The sequence below is a fragment of the Lonchura striata genome, chromosome 12 (assembly GCF_046129695.1).
Source record: "Lonchura striata isolate bLonStr1 chromosome 12, bLonStr1.mat, whole genome shotgun sequence".
Classification (NCBI taxonomy): Eukaryota; Metazoa; Chordata; class Aves; order Passeriformes; family Estrildidae; genus Lonchura; species Lonchura striata.
Window position 1 is genome coordinate 10,728,104 of NC_134614.1, and position 14,106 is coordinate 10,742,209.

Below are 14,106 nucleotides of genomic sequence, written 5' to 3' on the forward strand. Positions count from 1 at the left end.
TTGCATTGCAGCAGCCTGTAGCAAGGCAGCATCTGACTTCTGTGCAGTATTGGAGGGAAAGGTCAGACTCAGCTGTGTATATAAAAACTAGGTTTAATTCTCTGCATGCAGCTGTTTTAATGTGAAGTCAGAGAGCGGCTCAGCCATGGGTGAAGTTCTGTTCAAAGTATCAGCCTTGCCAGCTGATTAATAAAATATTTATTTCATTCACTTCACTCTATATAGTAACAGCACCTTTTGTTTTACTTCACCCTCATGCATCACATCTCCTTTGAATTAATGAGAAATACCTGAAGGACTTTAAATAAAAACCACATGAATACTTAGTAAAAGCCAGCAAGGTTCGTTACTTCTCATTTCCTACTCTGCCATGCTAGCTCAGAGATCTGCCTCAATCAGGTGTAAAGGACAATCTCTAATCCTCTCTGAAAGCACCTTCAATCCAGCATTCCTTAACCCAAACAGTTTCTTATTGACTTGTGAAATTACTCTGCCATTTTTTTCAGAGTGATTATCTGTCAGAGAGATCTTTAGAGCTCTCTCTTTCACTGGCATTTTTTTGTGAGGAGATGGCCCCTTGCAGGATCTTGTCCTGGATGGGAGGTGAAGGGTAGCAAATGCAAAGCAAGCACCGGCATTCTTCAGCTTCATTACAATGCCATCAGATGGAACAGGATGATCCCCATGTGCCAAGCTGAAATGCTGTTGAATTAAGTCCTCAGCTGTAAAAGATGTGCCTGCCTCTTAGCATTTGCAGCAGAAAGCTGTGTAACTTCTGCAACGTAACATTAAAAAAAAACTCCAGCAGCACTATAATTGTATGTAAACAGCTTAACACTTAAATTTACTGATGTCCTCTAAATACTAAATTTTTCCTCTGGCATATTTAAAGACAAAAAAAGCTAATAAAAATAAATAAGCCCCCTGGAGAGATTATGTCTTTGCAATTCTGAACAAATATTGTATGTCATCAAACTGTAATATGATTTTGAAAAATGGAGACTTTCTGTTATTCTGTTATGCTTTCTTAGGGCAATATTTTTATTGCTAATTGTTTAATCTTAAAATATTTTTGTCTTATGGTAATTTTATAATATTTTCCACTTGAAAAAGGATATTATTGAGTGGTTCAATAAATTTCCCCTTAAGAGCGTATTAACTAGGGAATATCTTCAAGGGAAATTTTCCAATAAATAAAGGAGTTACGAATTCATAGTAAATGGAACTGCTCTAGCCTTTTTTTAAAGTTTAACTTAAGCTCTATTGTAAGATTAATGTGAGTAGCAATAGGACAATGGGTAAACTGCTTAAAGCTGAATGAAGGCAGTTTAGATCAATATTAGGAAGAAATTCTTCCCTGTGAGGGTGGTGAGGCCCTGGCACAAATTGCCCAGGGAAGCTGTGGCTGCCACATCCCTGGAAGTGTCCAAGGCCAGGTTGAACAGGGCTTGGAGCATCCAGGGATAATGGAAGGTGTTCTTGCCCACAGCAGGAGCATGAAATGGGATGAGCTTTGAGGTCTCTCCCAACCCAAACCCTTCAGTGATTAACTTGTTAGTCAGAACAAACTTAACTTTAAATACGGAATTGTATGTATTTAGAATACAGTCCAAAAGATCCTTGCCTGCCCCTAACACTACTACACTCTGAGTATCAATGTTGATACTCAGATAAATTGGAATGTGTTGGTCCTTGTAGCAAAGAGGTTTACTCATTTGGAGCTGTGGATCACATCAAAAGTTGTAATAATGTTGGCATGTGAGATGTTGTGGGGAAGAATATACTTGTTAGTTGTCTTGAGTGAGTGTGTCATCCAGGGAAACAGATTTATGGGGCAATTCAGGTTAAAAAAGACTCTAGGAGGCCATTTTATCCAATCTCCTCATCAAAGAGCATGATTTCATTATTATTATCATTCCATGATAATTGATTGATTGATCCTAGTCATGAACTAAACTGGAAAAACAGTCCAATACATTGTCTTGAGATTGGGACCATGAGATAGAGGATTAAGTTTCTGTTTCTGATCTGTGAGAAATTCTAGGTTCTGTTGCAGGGAGCAAGTTTCCAACAGCACAGGAGTCTGTGTGTGATATTGTTAAGAGAGAGCCTAGTAGTGGAGTTCTGTATGTTTGGACGTGGCCAATGAACTGTGGCTGCAAGAGGAAAGGTTTAAGAACGAGCTACCAGAATTTTCTTTTCACTGAAACTTAATATTTACATGTGAAATTGCTTCATTATTACAAGTTAGTTTCAATTTGCAGATAAAAGAAATTTTAAGATCTGTATAGAAGAGCAGTAAATAAATGGGGAGAATGGACTCTTCCCTTATGGGAAGTGTCAAAAATACTGCTTAATTCTTGATTAAATCACAAAAGCTCTGAAAGTTGAGATGTAACATGGTAGGGATTTGCCATGACTTCTTTGCACCTCTACCTTGTTTTCAAAGCAGCACTCCAAACTTCGGTGTATTTTCTATGTCACTCTGTTAATCTGCAGTGTCAAGACTTTGATCCAAATGCCAGCGAGTTTGTCAATCAGTGTTTTTTTTCTGCTTTATCTGCGTTTGATAGAGAATTCTCCAAAGAAAGGGAAAAAGCCAAGGCCCGAGGAGACTTTCAGAAGCTACGTGAAAAACAGCAGCTTGAAGAAGACCTGAAGGGATATTTAGACTGGATTACCCAGGCAGAAGACATTGACCCCGAGAATGATGAAGAGGCTGATGAAGAAGGCAAGAGGAACAGTACGTATTCCTTCCTCTCTACTTCTGTGGGCAGTTTGACTCCTCCTGGGGGTGTTACACTGCAGGGAAGGCAGCCTGGCCAGGGCTTTCCCTTTCCCTGTTTGCAGAAGTGTTGGTTAGCAGAGCAATTGTCTGTTCATATGGAGATGCTGAGTCACGGGAGGTAATTTGGAATCTTACAACAAAATTCTGCTGGGGGTGTCCATGTATAAATCACTGTCTGCAGTCAGTCACTGCTGAGACTTAGAAGCTTTGCTTTATTTGTGTTCTGGAAAGAGTTAGTGTAGAGAAGCCATGTGCCACTAAGTCTCATTGTAAATCCTTAGAATGTGTTTTCCTGTGGGTGCATGCAAGGGAAACAATAATGATATAAAGAGCTTAAAAATGGAGTTACAGTTAAGAAATAACCTTATGCTAATACTGAGGATTTTTTGTTGTTGTTGAAGTAGGAAAACGACATTCTGGGTCTTTCTTTTTGATATTCAGAATACAATAGAAAACATATTTTATGACTTGTCTTAAATGGGTGTGCAATAAATGAAATCTTGTAGGATTTTCACTTGACACTAAGAAATATAATTTATGATGTATTTATTTAACAGTAGGCTGTTAAAACCAGGTAATTTATCCTGTAGTTTGATATTGAAGTAGCTGTTTTTAAACTTATCTCTGAATTGCAGACATAGTAGTATTTTTTCAAAATATTTGAGTTTCAGAATTTTATTAGTCCTCTAGTTCACAATAAAAGCAAAGAATGGGAACATGGAATTGTGTTACTGGCTAGAAGAACATTGATTTTATGGGAGGCTGCAAGGGAAACTGTGGGTTGGTGTTGATTCCAGCACCACTGGAAAGGAATAATTTATGTCTATTGGAAAATGTGTTGCACAAATAGAATTTTTATCTAGAACAGAACAAGAAAGCCAGAGCTCACTATACTTAGTTATTGCTACCAATGTGTGGAAGGAGTGCATGAACTGTGGGTTTGAGTACCAGTATACAATCCTAAGCCTGGGATGTAAAAGATGGAACATTTTGTGGAGTAAATACACTTTGTACAAGGTTGCTGTATAGAATTATAGGTGATGCTGAGTTTGCATAGAGTGTTGGATGACTGGGTTGTCAGCTGTGGTGCCAGTGGACTGGGTTTATCCAGAGAACCTTTCTTGTCCTGTTCAAATTGGATGTTTGTTAATAGGCTGCAAAAAACCCCATTTATTCTGGCATTCCTTAAACAGCTTTGAGGTCATACAGATAAAAAAATACTTTGCACATCTACTGAGTTTGAAAGAACTTTCAAGTCTAAACTATTAATTTAGGCATAATTTTAGACTAAGTTAAAGGTTGTAGAAGACTTGCAGAGTGAAAAATAATTAAAAGAGCTTAAAGACAAATGCCAAAAAATTAATTTCAGGCAGACATATATACTTTTGTGTGGAAATTTCCAGTGAATAGGCAATCTCCTAACACTCCTGGGTTTATGCATGAGTCCTTAAATATGTGGCTTGGTATTTCAATGTTAATATCAACTGCAACAACCTGTAAAGGAGGGAGGGTTGCCGAGTTGCTCCACCTCCTTGCATTTCAGATACTTTTAGGAAATAAATTCGTTTGAAATATACCAGTGATGTTTTTCTCTTGAGCCATCTTGGAAGCATGAAGTAGAGATGGGTCCCAAGATAGAATAATAATTTTCAGGCTTCTAGGCAACTGTGTCCCTGCTTTGAATATCTAAACCTCTGGGTGATCCAGGTTACTGCTGGTTTATGGAGAGGGATAATCACCATGGTGCTCCTCAATGATGTAGAAAAGCTCTGGGTTTAGGATACAGAAGTTTCTGTGGCAGGCAAAGGTAGAGATTTCAAAGATGGTTAAGTCAGAGATTAATAGTTTGTCACGTAATTGTTTAAAATTGTTGTTGAGGTTCCTGCACTGGAAAATTTCTGATCACAGAAATCTTTAAGTCATTTATTTATAAATCCTATGCATTTGTACATCTCTGTTATTGATGATGAGCAGGTATTCAATTCTGTTGAATACCAGAATACCTTTTAATTACTAGAATTGTAAGCATGCCTTTAGTGAAAGTTGGAAATCTTTATTATGAACCAATAGCTGATTATCCTGAAGCCAATGCAAAAACTTCCATTGCCTTCAAAGCACTGCGAATTTAGCTCAAAATGCGAGGATGCGTGAGAGGTGAGGGCTTTAGCTGCGATCGGTCGTGCTGCCGGCGATGTCGGTCTGTTTTGCCTAACCTTGCCTGTGTTGTGTGTACGGACACGGTTTTGTTTTTTGCGTTGCAACTGCTGCCACCTCCCGCGTCGCTGCTGGGATTACATGTGCTTCCCCAGGGCTTACACTGGCTGACTTAATGGAAGACAAGAAGAAAAGCAGACTTAGCTGCTTTGGCCGTTCTTCCAATAAACATGGTAAAACGTGCTCGGATTTGCAGTTGAACTTTTCTTTTCTGCCCATACTGCATTGGATGTGGTAGCTTTCGGGAGCACAGATTGTTTGCATCTCTCTCACCGAGGCACACCCCTCTGTAGCATGGACCCCTCGTGCATGCAGACCTTCCTCCTGGTTGAAGTGCATGTTTGAAACAGAGGTGCTGCTCTACCTCCCCAAAGCAGAGTGTTTAATCCATTCAGATTTCCACTGAAGTGTCTTTGTCTGTGGCTCTTCTTGAAGAATAGGTTTTCTCTTTTGGAAGTCAGGTAACACGGGTCAAAAATGTATTTGAAATTTAGGCATGAAGAAAGTAATGAAAGTATTTTACAAGTTTTATAATGCATCATAGTGTAAGCTTAGAACAGCATGATGATAATACTTACTATTTACTTTTAATACTTATGATGTAGGATCTAACAAAACACAACAAGCTTTCTCTGTATCTCCTTTTGTTATTGATGGTTTGGTTCTGTAATTTGTTTTATTCACTTTTCTCCACCCACACTGGAGATGGACAGGAGGTTCAGAGTATGATAATTATTTTCAAATCTGCCTGTTTGAATACTGGCAAATGTCCTGTTTTGACATGAGCACATTTGCAGTAGTTAGGAGATCTAGTTTTAGTCCTATCTGCAACTAAGTTATTTGACCAGCTGGCTTTCTTGCTGTCCTAACAATTCCTATTGAGGCCCAGACTGAGGCTGAAACTCTCATCCAGTTACTTTAGAGAATGCAGAATTCTAAGTCAGAAATTGCTAGGACCCAATAGACTCATTTTGTACAAACACCGAGTCTGCTTGAAGTTGCTTGTGCAACTGTCAGACATAGATATTTGCATATCACTGTCTGATAGCTCACTCAGCTCTGTGTGCTGACACAGTTTGCTATAAGAGTTGTGAGAAGACACTTGCAATTTTACTTTGAACTATGTATTTCAACACAGCTCTTAAACAAGCAGGGTCAGGCTCTGATGTCTGTCGGGACCAGCCTGGCACTGCCTGGCACCTGCTGGCAGTGGCTGCTGTGCCACGGCTGGTGCCTGACCTTGCACGTCAAAGGCATCCCAAAATCATGGGCACTGACTTGGATTCTTCTGCCTTGCAGGACAGGTGCACCTTCTGTGAGTAGGGTTTTACCAAAGTACAAATGAACGGCCTAAGTTTATTTCTTCCTGAGATGATTATGCTGATCTGAGAAGTTGAAGCTTAGGCTGTCTCTGGATTAGAAACACAACATAAAATAGTTTTTTTTATTCCTCTACCTGTATGTCCATTAAAAGCAACATGTGTGTAGAATATGCAACATTCCCAAGTTCTCAGTGTCATCCTTCAGGCTACAAGTGGTTGGTTCAGTGATGCTACTGTAACAAAACCCAATTTGTTTGCTTGCCTTCCACTGCAATGCAGCCAGCCTTATATTGCTTTTCCATGGGCTGCCTATAAAAAGAGAGAGCCCGTAAGAATGATCCACAACAACATTAAATCTGCTCTATGAGAAAGATATCTTGCTACGCTATCATGGAAAACATCTTCCAAGAAGGCTTTCCTTAAACTGAATTTACCCCACAAAGCTTCACAGTCAGAAGAGATAGTGCCACTTCTTTATGAAGTGTTTTCTGGGCATACAGCGGATTTAGGAAAATTTGAGATGAATTTGCAATTATAATGTTGCCACTTTGGGGATTTTTTTTTTCACTCTATTTTCCTGTTTGACTACCTCAAAGATTAGGTAAAAAGGATTCAGAAAATTCATGTACTAATTTGAGAAAGAATTAGGAAAATTTTGAAGCCAACAATTCAAAGAATTGGTTGGCTGTTACTAGCAAACAGAACATGAATTTTCTTGTAAGAGTGATCTAAAATTTTGCCAGTTTAATATAATGCCAAGATTCTCTGCAGTAGCCAATACTGATGAGCTGTGCAGATCTCTCTACTTCTGCAGCACTTTTCCTTCAGCGCGTGTAACCACAAGGCTGCCCAACATCCACCAGTGTGAAAATGACATCAGCCTATGGATTGAAAGTGCACAGTTGAAGTTGAAACAGGCTAAAATTTTAATAATTTACATTAGAGAGGAAAACATTTCCAACAATAGTACTTGAAACCACAATTCAGTAATTCAGGTTATAGTTTAGTCTGCTTCTAGAATCTACAGTGACACTGAATTGTTGTATTTCAGGATTACACTATTTCTTCTAACTCTACCTGGCGAGAGCACACCATTGCTGATAGACAGTGTCTTGCTCTTCACTGTGTTATCTTACATCCTGGAGTGGAATTTGAAATCCCTGCTCCAAAGTCTGAAAGCTCCATAGAGTACCTCGTGAATACAATGGATTGTTTTTCTCATGTTATATTCTTATCCACAGAAGCAAAATGTAGTAGTTGATGTGTTTGACCTGTTTTCTATCCACTCAGGAAAGTATTAAGCTGCATGTTGGATGGGTTGCTTATAATGTCTAATGCAAGCATTCTTTTGTTTGAAACCAGTTAGCTTAATTCAAGAGATTATTAGATCTAGAAATCTAGATAATCTTACCAGAAGAATGCCAGTAAAATAAGGGCAAAAGGTGAATAAAGGAAAGACAAAATTTGGCATCTTCCTTTCAATACCAGGGTGCCAGTTTACAGATCTCAGAGCTGACCCTGCTGAGATCTGTCTCTCAAGTCTCTCAAAACTGTGTTTGCCTCTTGGACACCCCCTGCCCTTATGGAGCTGTGGCCATGGAGCTGAGTTGTTTTGAGACCTGGCAGGTTGCTTGCATTAGCAGAGTGGATGTGGACGTGCAGTGCTGCTCTTTTCTTCTGGCTAAAGACCTGATGACTTGCTGGCATTGCTCGAGCTGGACTTCCACACGGTGCCTTTCTCAGTACTTCTGTCAAGTTTCAATTTTGACATATAAATTACAGTATAATGACAGCTGAGTTTCTAATGTGAATTGGTTCTTTTTTTTCCCCTCCTCTATTTGTAATACAGCACCTGCAAGTCACTGATAGAGATGCAGCAAGAGCCCTGTGGTGTCTGAAACAGTAACATTCTGATATATTTAATAATTAGCAGAACTGACATTCACTTCAGCAGGGAGAAAGATAATTTTACTTTGTTTTTCTTCACATAATCATGTTCAAAGGGGGATGATATTTCTTATTGTGGGCTAACACAAAGTCAGGGTAGACTTGAGTTAAAATGACATTACTTCGCTTTTACATGTACTTGCATTTACATTACTTACATTAAATGGAGTTTTTTGTCACTCGGAGGAGTGACAGTTTATGAAGAACTGGATTCTAGGTACCTTTTTTCAGAAGGGTTGATAAATTTGAAATACAAGTGTGGGACACATTGCACTTATGCAATAATTGTGGAAGTAGGCCTTGCTGTGTTTTCCTGGAAGCTCTTAATAGTGTGTGAAACAAGACTTCATCACTTTTAGTTTTCAGTTGCTCATCACAAGTGCTGAAATGTTCATCATTAGCTGACTATAATGCTGTGTTCTCTAACAGCAGTGATGTCACCTGGCACAAGGCAACCAGTCCAGTTCTTTACCAGACAGGGTATGCTTATACATACTTGTAGTTATTTCAAAAGAAACTGACATTTTAAAATAAAGATTCTTAGTCCTCAAGCCCTGAGACTATGTTTAAAATTATTTTTATGATTTTTGTTCTTTAACCCTTTGAAATTTTAATAGTTGAATTTGAACACCAAAGATTTTTTTTCTTTACTTTTGAGTGAAATTCCTTTTGAACTCTGTAAGCTGTGAAGTTCTTACGGGACTAGCAAAATTCATTATTTTAAAACTGATTATAAAGGGAAGCATGATATCAGAATTGAGACACTTGCAGGTGCTAACCAGAGACTTTTAACATGTAAAGTCATTATAGTAATACTTTAAATGAATCATCAGAACAGAAGAACCTTGTGAAAGAAGGTTTTGCTGTGCTTACTGCCTGAAGTGCTTTGTTTATTCAAACACCTGCATGGATATTTTGGATCTTTCTTTGTTATGCCACTCTGTTTAGCATTCCATATAACAGTGAGTTGCTTATGGGGACAGATTCTCAGCTGTTGTAAGCAGTAGCTGAGTACCTGGCCTGCACAGACCTGTCAGTCTCCAGCTTGGGTGGGACGGATGGGCACAGAAACCAAACCAGCACTTCCCCCTCCCCTCTGTCTTCATTTTGCTGTTGAGGCAATATAGAGGTGGGAAGAGAGACTGTTTCTAACACTTATCACTTTGTGCCTGATTTGTACACAAATCAGAAAATTCAGGGTCTGATTATTAAATCTCATATCATCCTTTAGGCTACTAAAATAGTGAGATTTCACTTTCAGAAGTTGACAATGTATTGCCCTGAGTACTCTCAGTTCACAGACATTGGCTTAAGCCCTTCCCAACAAACCAAACCAAACAAAATAAACCAAACAAACAAACCATCAGAACAGTGGAAGGTATACCTTTAGAATGCTCTGTTTTTCTTTTGTTCTTGCTGTTTTACAGTCATTTCAGTGCATCTTGCACCTCTCTTATGTTTCCTACTTTAACTGGTGTTTCTACTGTATAGACTAGCAACATTGATTTATCTTTTTCTTGTTTCTGAGGTTATCCTTTCATGCTTGCTTTGCAGACATGGAAGCAGTGCTCTCCCCTGGGAGGAAATACTGAGAACTTTGGCTGTTCATAATTTCCTAACACTTTTTGACAAAAGGTGTCCTCCCTCTATATTTCAGCTGATTTGAAGATGAATGGTGATGAGCCAGCTGAAAATGAATTTTGTCTAAAAAACCATTAGCCACAGTTGCTAACCACTCAGTCATGATCCACTATACATGTAGTAATTCACTCTATGGCAATTGTACTTGTCCCCTTTTTATTAGTGGTAATTCTCATCATGCTTTGAAGGACCATTCTCCCATTGCCCTGCTCCTGCCTGCTGCTCACACAGTATTTGCAGCACATTTAACTTCTGGCATCTTGCCTCAATAATTCATAATTCCAGTAAAAGCAAAGAGTGGTCAGTGTGACCATAGTGTGATTGTTCCTACTTTTAGAAATTTGATGATATCCCGTGGAATCAGTGAGCTCGTTAATAGCACTTCAACTGCAAAGCACCTCCAAAATGTTAACAGAACACTTCTCCAAGTGAAAATCTTCAGAATCTAACTCAGGTTAATTTCTTTGCTGGGGTAGCATACTCTTTGTACAAATTTCCTCTACTTTATACTCTGCAGTGTATGCAATTTCCTTGAATCACTAAAAAGACACACCAAAAAAATTCCGTCTGGAATTCTGTGTGCTTCCTTTCGGTGAGAGAGGAGGACTGATGAAGTGTCTGACTTCATCTACGACTCCTCAGATCTTCCAGGCTCTCAGCAGAGCTGCAGGCAGCCCTGCCCCAGGCCAGGAGATGCCAGCTGTGCCACGCCTGGCGCTGAGACAGGTTTGTGTCCCCACAGCGAGCATGCCCACCAGCGAGACCGAGTCGGTGAACACGGAGAACGTCAGCGGGGAAGGGGAGAGCCCGGCGTGCTGCGGGAGCCTCTGGTGAGTGCCCGGGCGGGTGCTGAGCTCCCCCCACCAGCTCAGCATCTCAAAGCTCCCTCTCTCCCCGCTGTTCATTTAGCCAAAAGTGCCGTGACGTAGCCAGGCTTCGTATGGCACTCGCAGGAGTTTGATATTAGACCAATTATAAAAGTATTAAAGAGCTCCTAAAATTCTCAGGTTAAGATGATATAAAAGAATTCCGCTCAGCTTGGAGTGGAATTAGTGATTTTCTGAAAGCTTTTATAAAATATGATTTTTGTCCAGAATGATAAGAGAAGAATGGAAGTTTCTAACAACAGTAAAACCAAATATTTTCTGTTAATTGTGTTTGACCTGGAGAATATATATTTTTAGACAATAACTGAAAGTATGGGAATATTTCTATAACCCATAGTGTTCAGTATTTATTTGCTCAGATTTTCATTACTTCCAGGCAGCTTCTACATGTTTATTGGTTATTTATTTACTGAGTTTTAAAGGAGATTTCCTTTCTTTCACTAATAAAATTTGTAAGGCTTTGGAAACGGTATTTCAGAAAATGAATAACAGACAAAAAAATTTCAACATTCACGATGCATTTTGTTAAAAGTTTGTTTCATGTATGGGTAATGCCAATGCAAAATTCTAAAGAAAATGAATTTGTTAATTACTTTCCCCCATTCTTAAAAATGTATTTTCCCTTCTCTTCTAGTCAAACCATCTCAAAATCCAAGTTCAGGTCAGTATTTTCCTCTTATAATCACATTCTAAGGTAAATGAAAAAATCTTGGTCCAATTCTCACTCTTCTGGGCTGATCCTCACTCCAGCTTCTGGAATGTTACTCTGCAATGTCAGTACATTGAGTTTGAGCACAAAGTAAGTCAGGCCATAACTTATCAAGGATATTGTTTTGAAAGTAATGTCAAAATGCCTTTGGATGAAAATAGAAAATGCTTTTCATTGCAGGCTCGCCTACCTGCTGCACTACAAGTCAAAATAGAAGTTAATCTTTGGGAACATGACTTTACTTGTATCAGTGTAATGGAGAAATTTACTGCTATTCCCCTTTTTGAATTTTTGTTTTCCTTCTGTAGTCTGCTTATGTATGCCTATGTTATTGATACACATTCATATATGTACCAGTTCGATATACTTTACTTTACTGTCACTGATTCCACACATCTTTTTGGGGAAAACAAAAAAATAGCCCCACTGGCTTCAGAAAGCTTGGAGTTATGCAGTTTGAGCCTGCTTGTGAGTCTTATAAATGAGATATACCACCATTGTTGTTCTTGTCTCATGGACTGCAATGATAGGTTGTTCTGTAAGTGTAAAAACAATTTAAGCTACCTAGGGAGTGAGGCATCCTGCTGATGGCTGTGGACATGGACCTTAGAGCAGGGGATTGGCAAGATAAGAATGTTCTTGAACTTCACGTTGATTTAGGTCAGGGCAGGATATTTTTCCTTTATATGGTTAGAATACCACAAAGGCTTGAAACGTCTGCACTGGTATCTAAAACCAGTATTAATTTCCATTACTACAAGTACAAATTTAAGATGCACAAAGACAACTTAGTTAATGCTTGAACAGTGTTCCCAGAAGTGAAGGAGAGAAATCTAGTTTTATGAGTCCAAGGAGATACCATCACTTGTGAATCCAGCTCATATCTAGGTACAGCCTCAGCTTGTCACTCTTATTTATTTTACAGACATTTGCCCACTGACACAATTTCAGTACACATCAGTAGAAATCTCTAGGACTTACTGAAGAAGATTTCTGATGTTATAGGGTAGATTTCTAAAAGGTGACCCCAGCATTCCTATTCTGTTTAATCCTGCCAGAATTCTCTTTGTGGTTTAACTCAAAGCCTACATTTTTAGATGGAATTTAATTTGAATTCTGAGTGGATTTATTGACTTTTCTTTATCGCTATTAAGTGTATGGGGCCTTGGAAAGATAGTTATACTTTGTTACCCAATGAAATGTTAAATGCAGCTTAATCTAATTATGTCACAGGCAATTGGAGTCTCCAAATGTTGTGGTTTACATTTAGAAATCTATAAGGAAATGTAAAAAAAGGAATAACAAGTTAGCAGTCCTTAACCTGCAACTGTAATGATTTACACAGCTATTGAAGTAGTATACACATATTTATGAGAATACACCTGCACACAGAAACAATTGAACTTGTTTTCTACACAGAAGAAAACCACACTCTCCTTAACTTCATATGTATTTTCCATATAATAATAAATTTATTTTTATTTGAACTTTCAGTCGACGCTGGCGTCGCTGGAACCGCTTTAACAGAAGAAAATGTAGGGCTGCAGTAAAATCTGTCACATTTTATTGGCTTGTTATTGTCTTGGTCTTTTTGAACACGTTAACTATCTCATCAGAGCATTACAATCAACCTGACTGGCTGACCCAGATCCAAGGTACAGTCAAAAATTATTTGTCCTGGTCTTGACTATGGGTAGATGCGTTCTATCAGTGGCTACTTTTGTACTTTGCCATTTTGTTGTTTGCTGTCTGAAGGATATTCAGCCCAGCCAGAGGGAGATAAAAGAAATGGCTGAATTGGTCTTTGATTTCCATAGCAGTAACACAGCTGAGTAATGCAGCAGCACAGACCTGACAATGATAAATTGTAAATAACTGTACTTTTATCATGAAACTGTGCTTGAAAGATGAGGAGGAAGTGGGAACTGGCACAGCAGGACTTGCTGTGGGCTGGTTGCTTAATTTACAGTGTGGACTCAAGCTGTGAGCTGAGGAACCATGAACTGCACAACATATTGGAAAGATGAATAGTTTATAGCTGGCAGGAAGCTTTACATCCTCGTGTAACTTTTGCCACTTAAGCATCAACTACAGTCCAACATAAAAAGCAGTACTTCATTTTTAAGCAAAAAGCTGCAAACTCATATAGAAAGTATGGTACTAATATGTTAAAATAAAAATGGAATCTATGAGGCAATTCAGAATATTTTTTTCTTTAATATTTTGTTCCAGATATCGCAAATAAAGTTCTTCTGGCTTTATTCACCTGTGAAATGTTAGTAAAGATGTACAGCTTGGGCCTACAGGCCTATTTTGTTTCTCTCTTTAACCGCTTTGATTGCTTCGTTGTTTGTGGTGGCATTGTTGAAACCATTTTGGTGGAGTTGGAAATTATGTCACCCCTTGGAATTTCAGTGTTTCGCTGTGTTCGTCTCCTGCGTATTTTTAAAGTAACAAGGTAAGATTATCTAATACTGCTAATTCTAAGGATAGCTGAAGAGTGATCAGCAATTGTTTTGTAATACTTCATCATGCACTGCTCTTTTACTGTTTTGTTTGGGGTTTTTTTGGTGTGTGTTAACACACGCATTTTAATTT

General features: G+C 38.6%; 1 protein-coding gene across 12 annotated transcripts in view; it reads left to right on the forward strand.

The window, feature by feature from the left end:
- Positions 1-14,106, forward strand: part of CACNA1D (calcium voltage-gated channel subunit alpha1 D) — a 167,715-nt gene that overhangs the window by 87,568 nt on the left and 66,041 nt on the right. For 11 of the 12 annotated variants that reach the window (XM_021533037.3, XM_021533101.3, XM_031505912.2 and 8 more), the window contains exons 9-13: positions 2,574-2,743; positions 10,655-10,742; positions 11,434-11,460; positions 13,003-13,163; positions 13,741-13,966. In XM_021533037.3, coding sequence (XP_021388712.2) covers positions 2,574-2,743; positions 10,655-10,742; positions 11,434-11,460; positions 13,003-13,163; positions 13,741-13,966 — 672 coding nt within the window. Of the gene's footprint in view, positions 1-2,573; positions 2,744-5,097; positions 5,176-10,654; positions 10,743-11,433; positions 11,461-13,002; positions 13,164-13,740; positions 13,967-14,106 lie in introns of all 12 variants that reach the window. The other variant, XM_077786104.1, reaches the window with a different exon arrangement.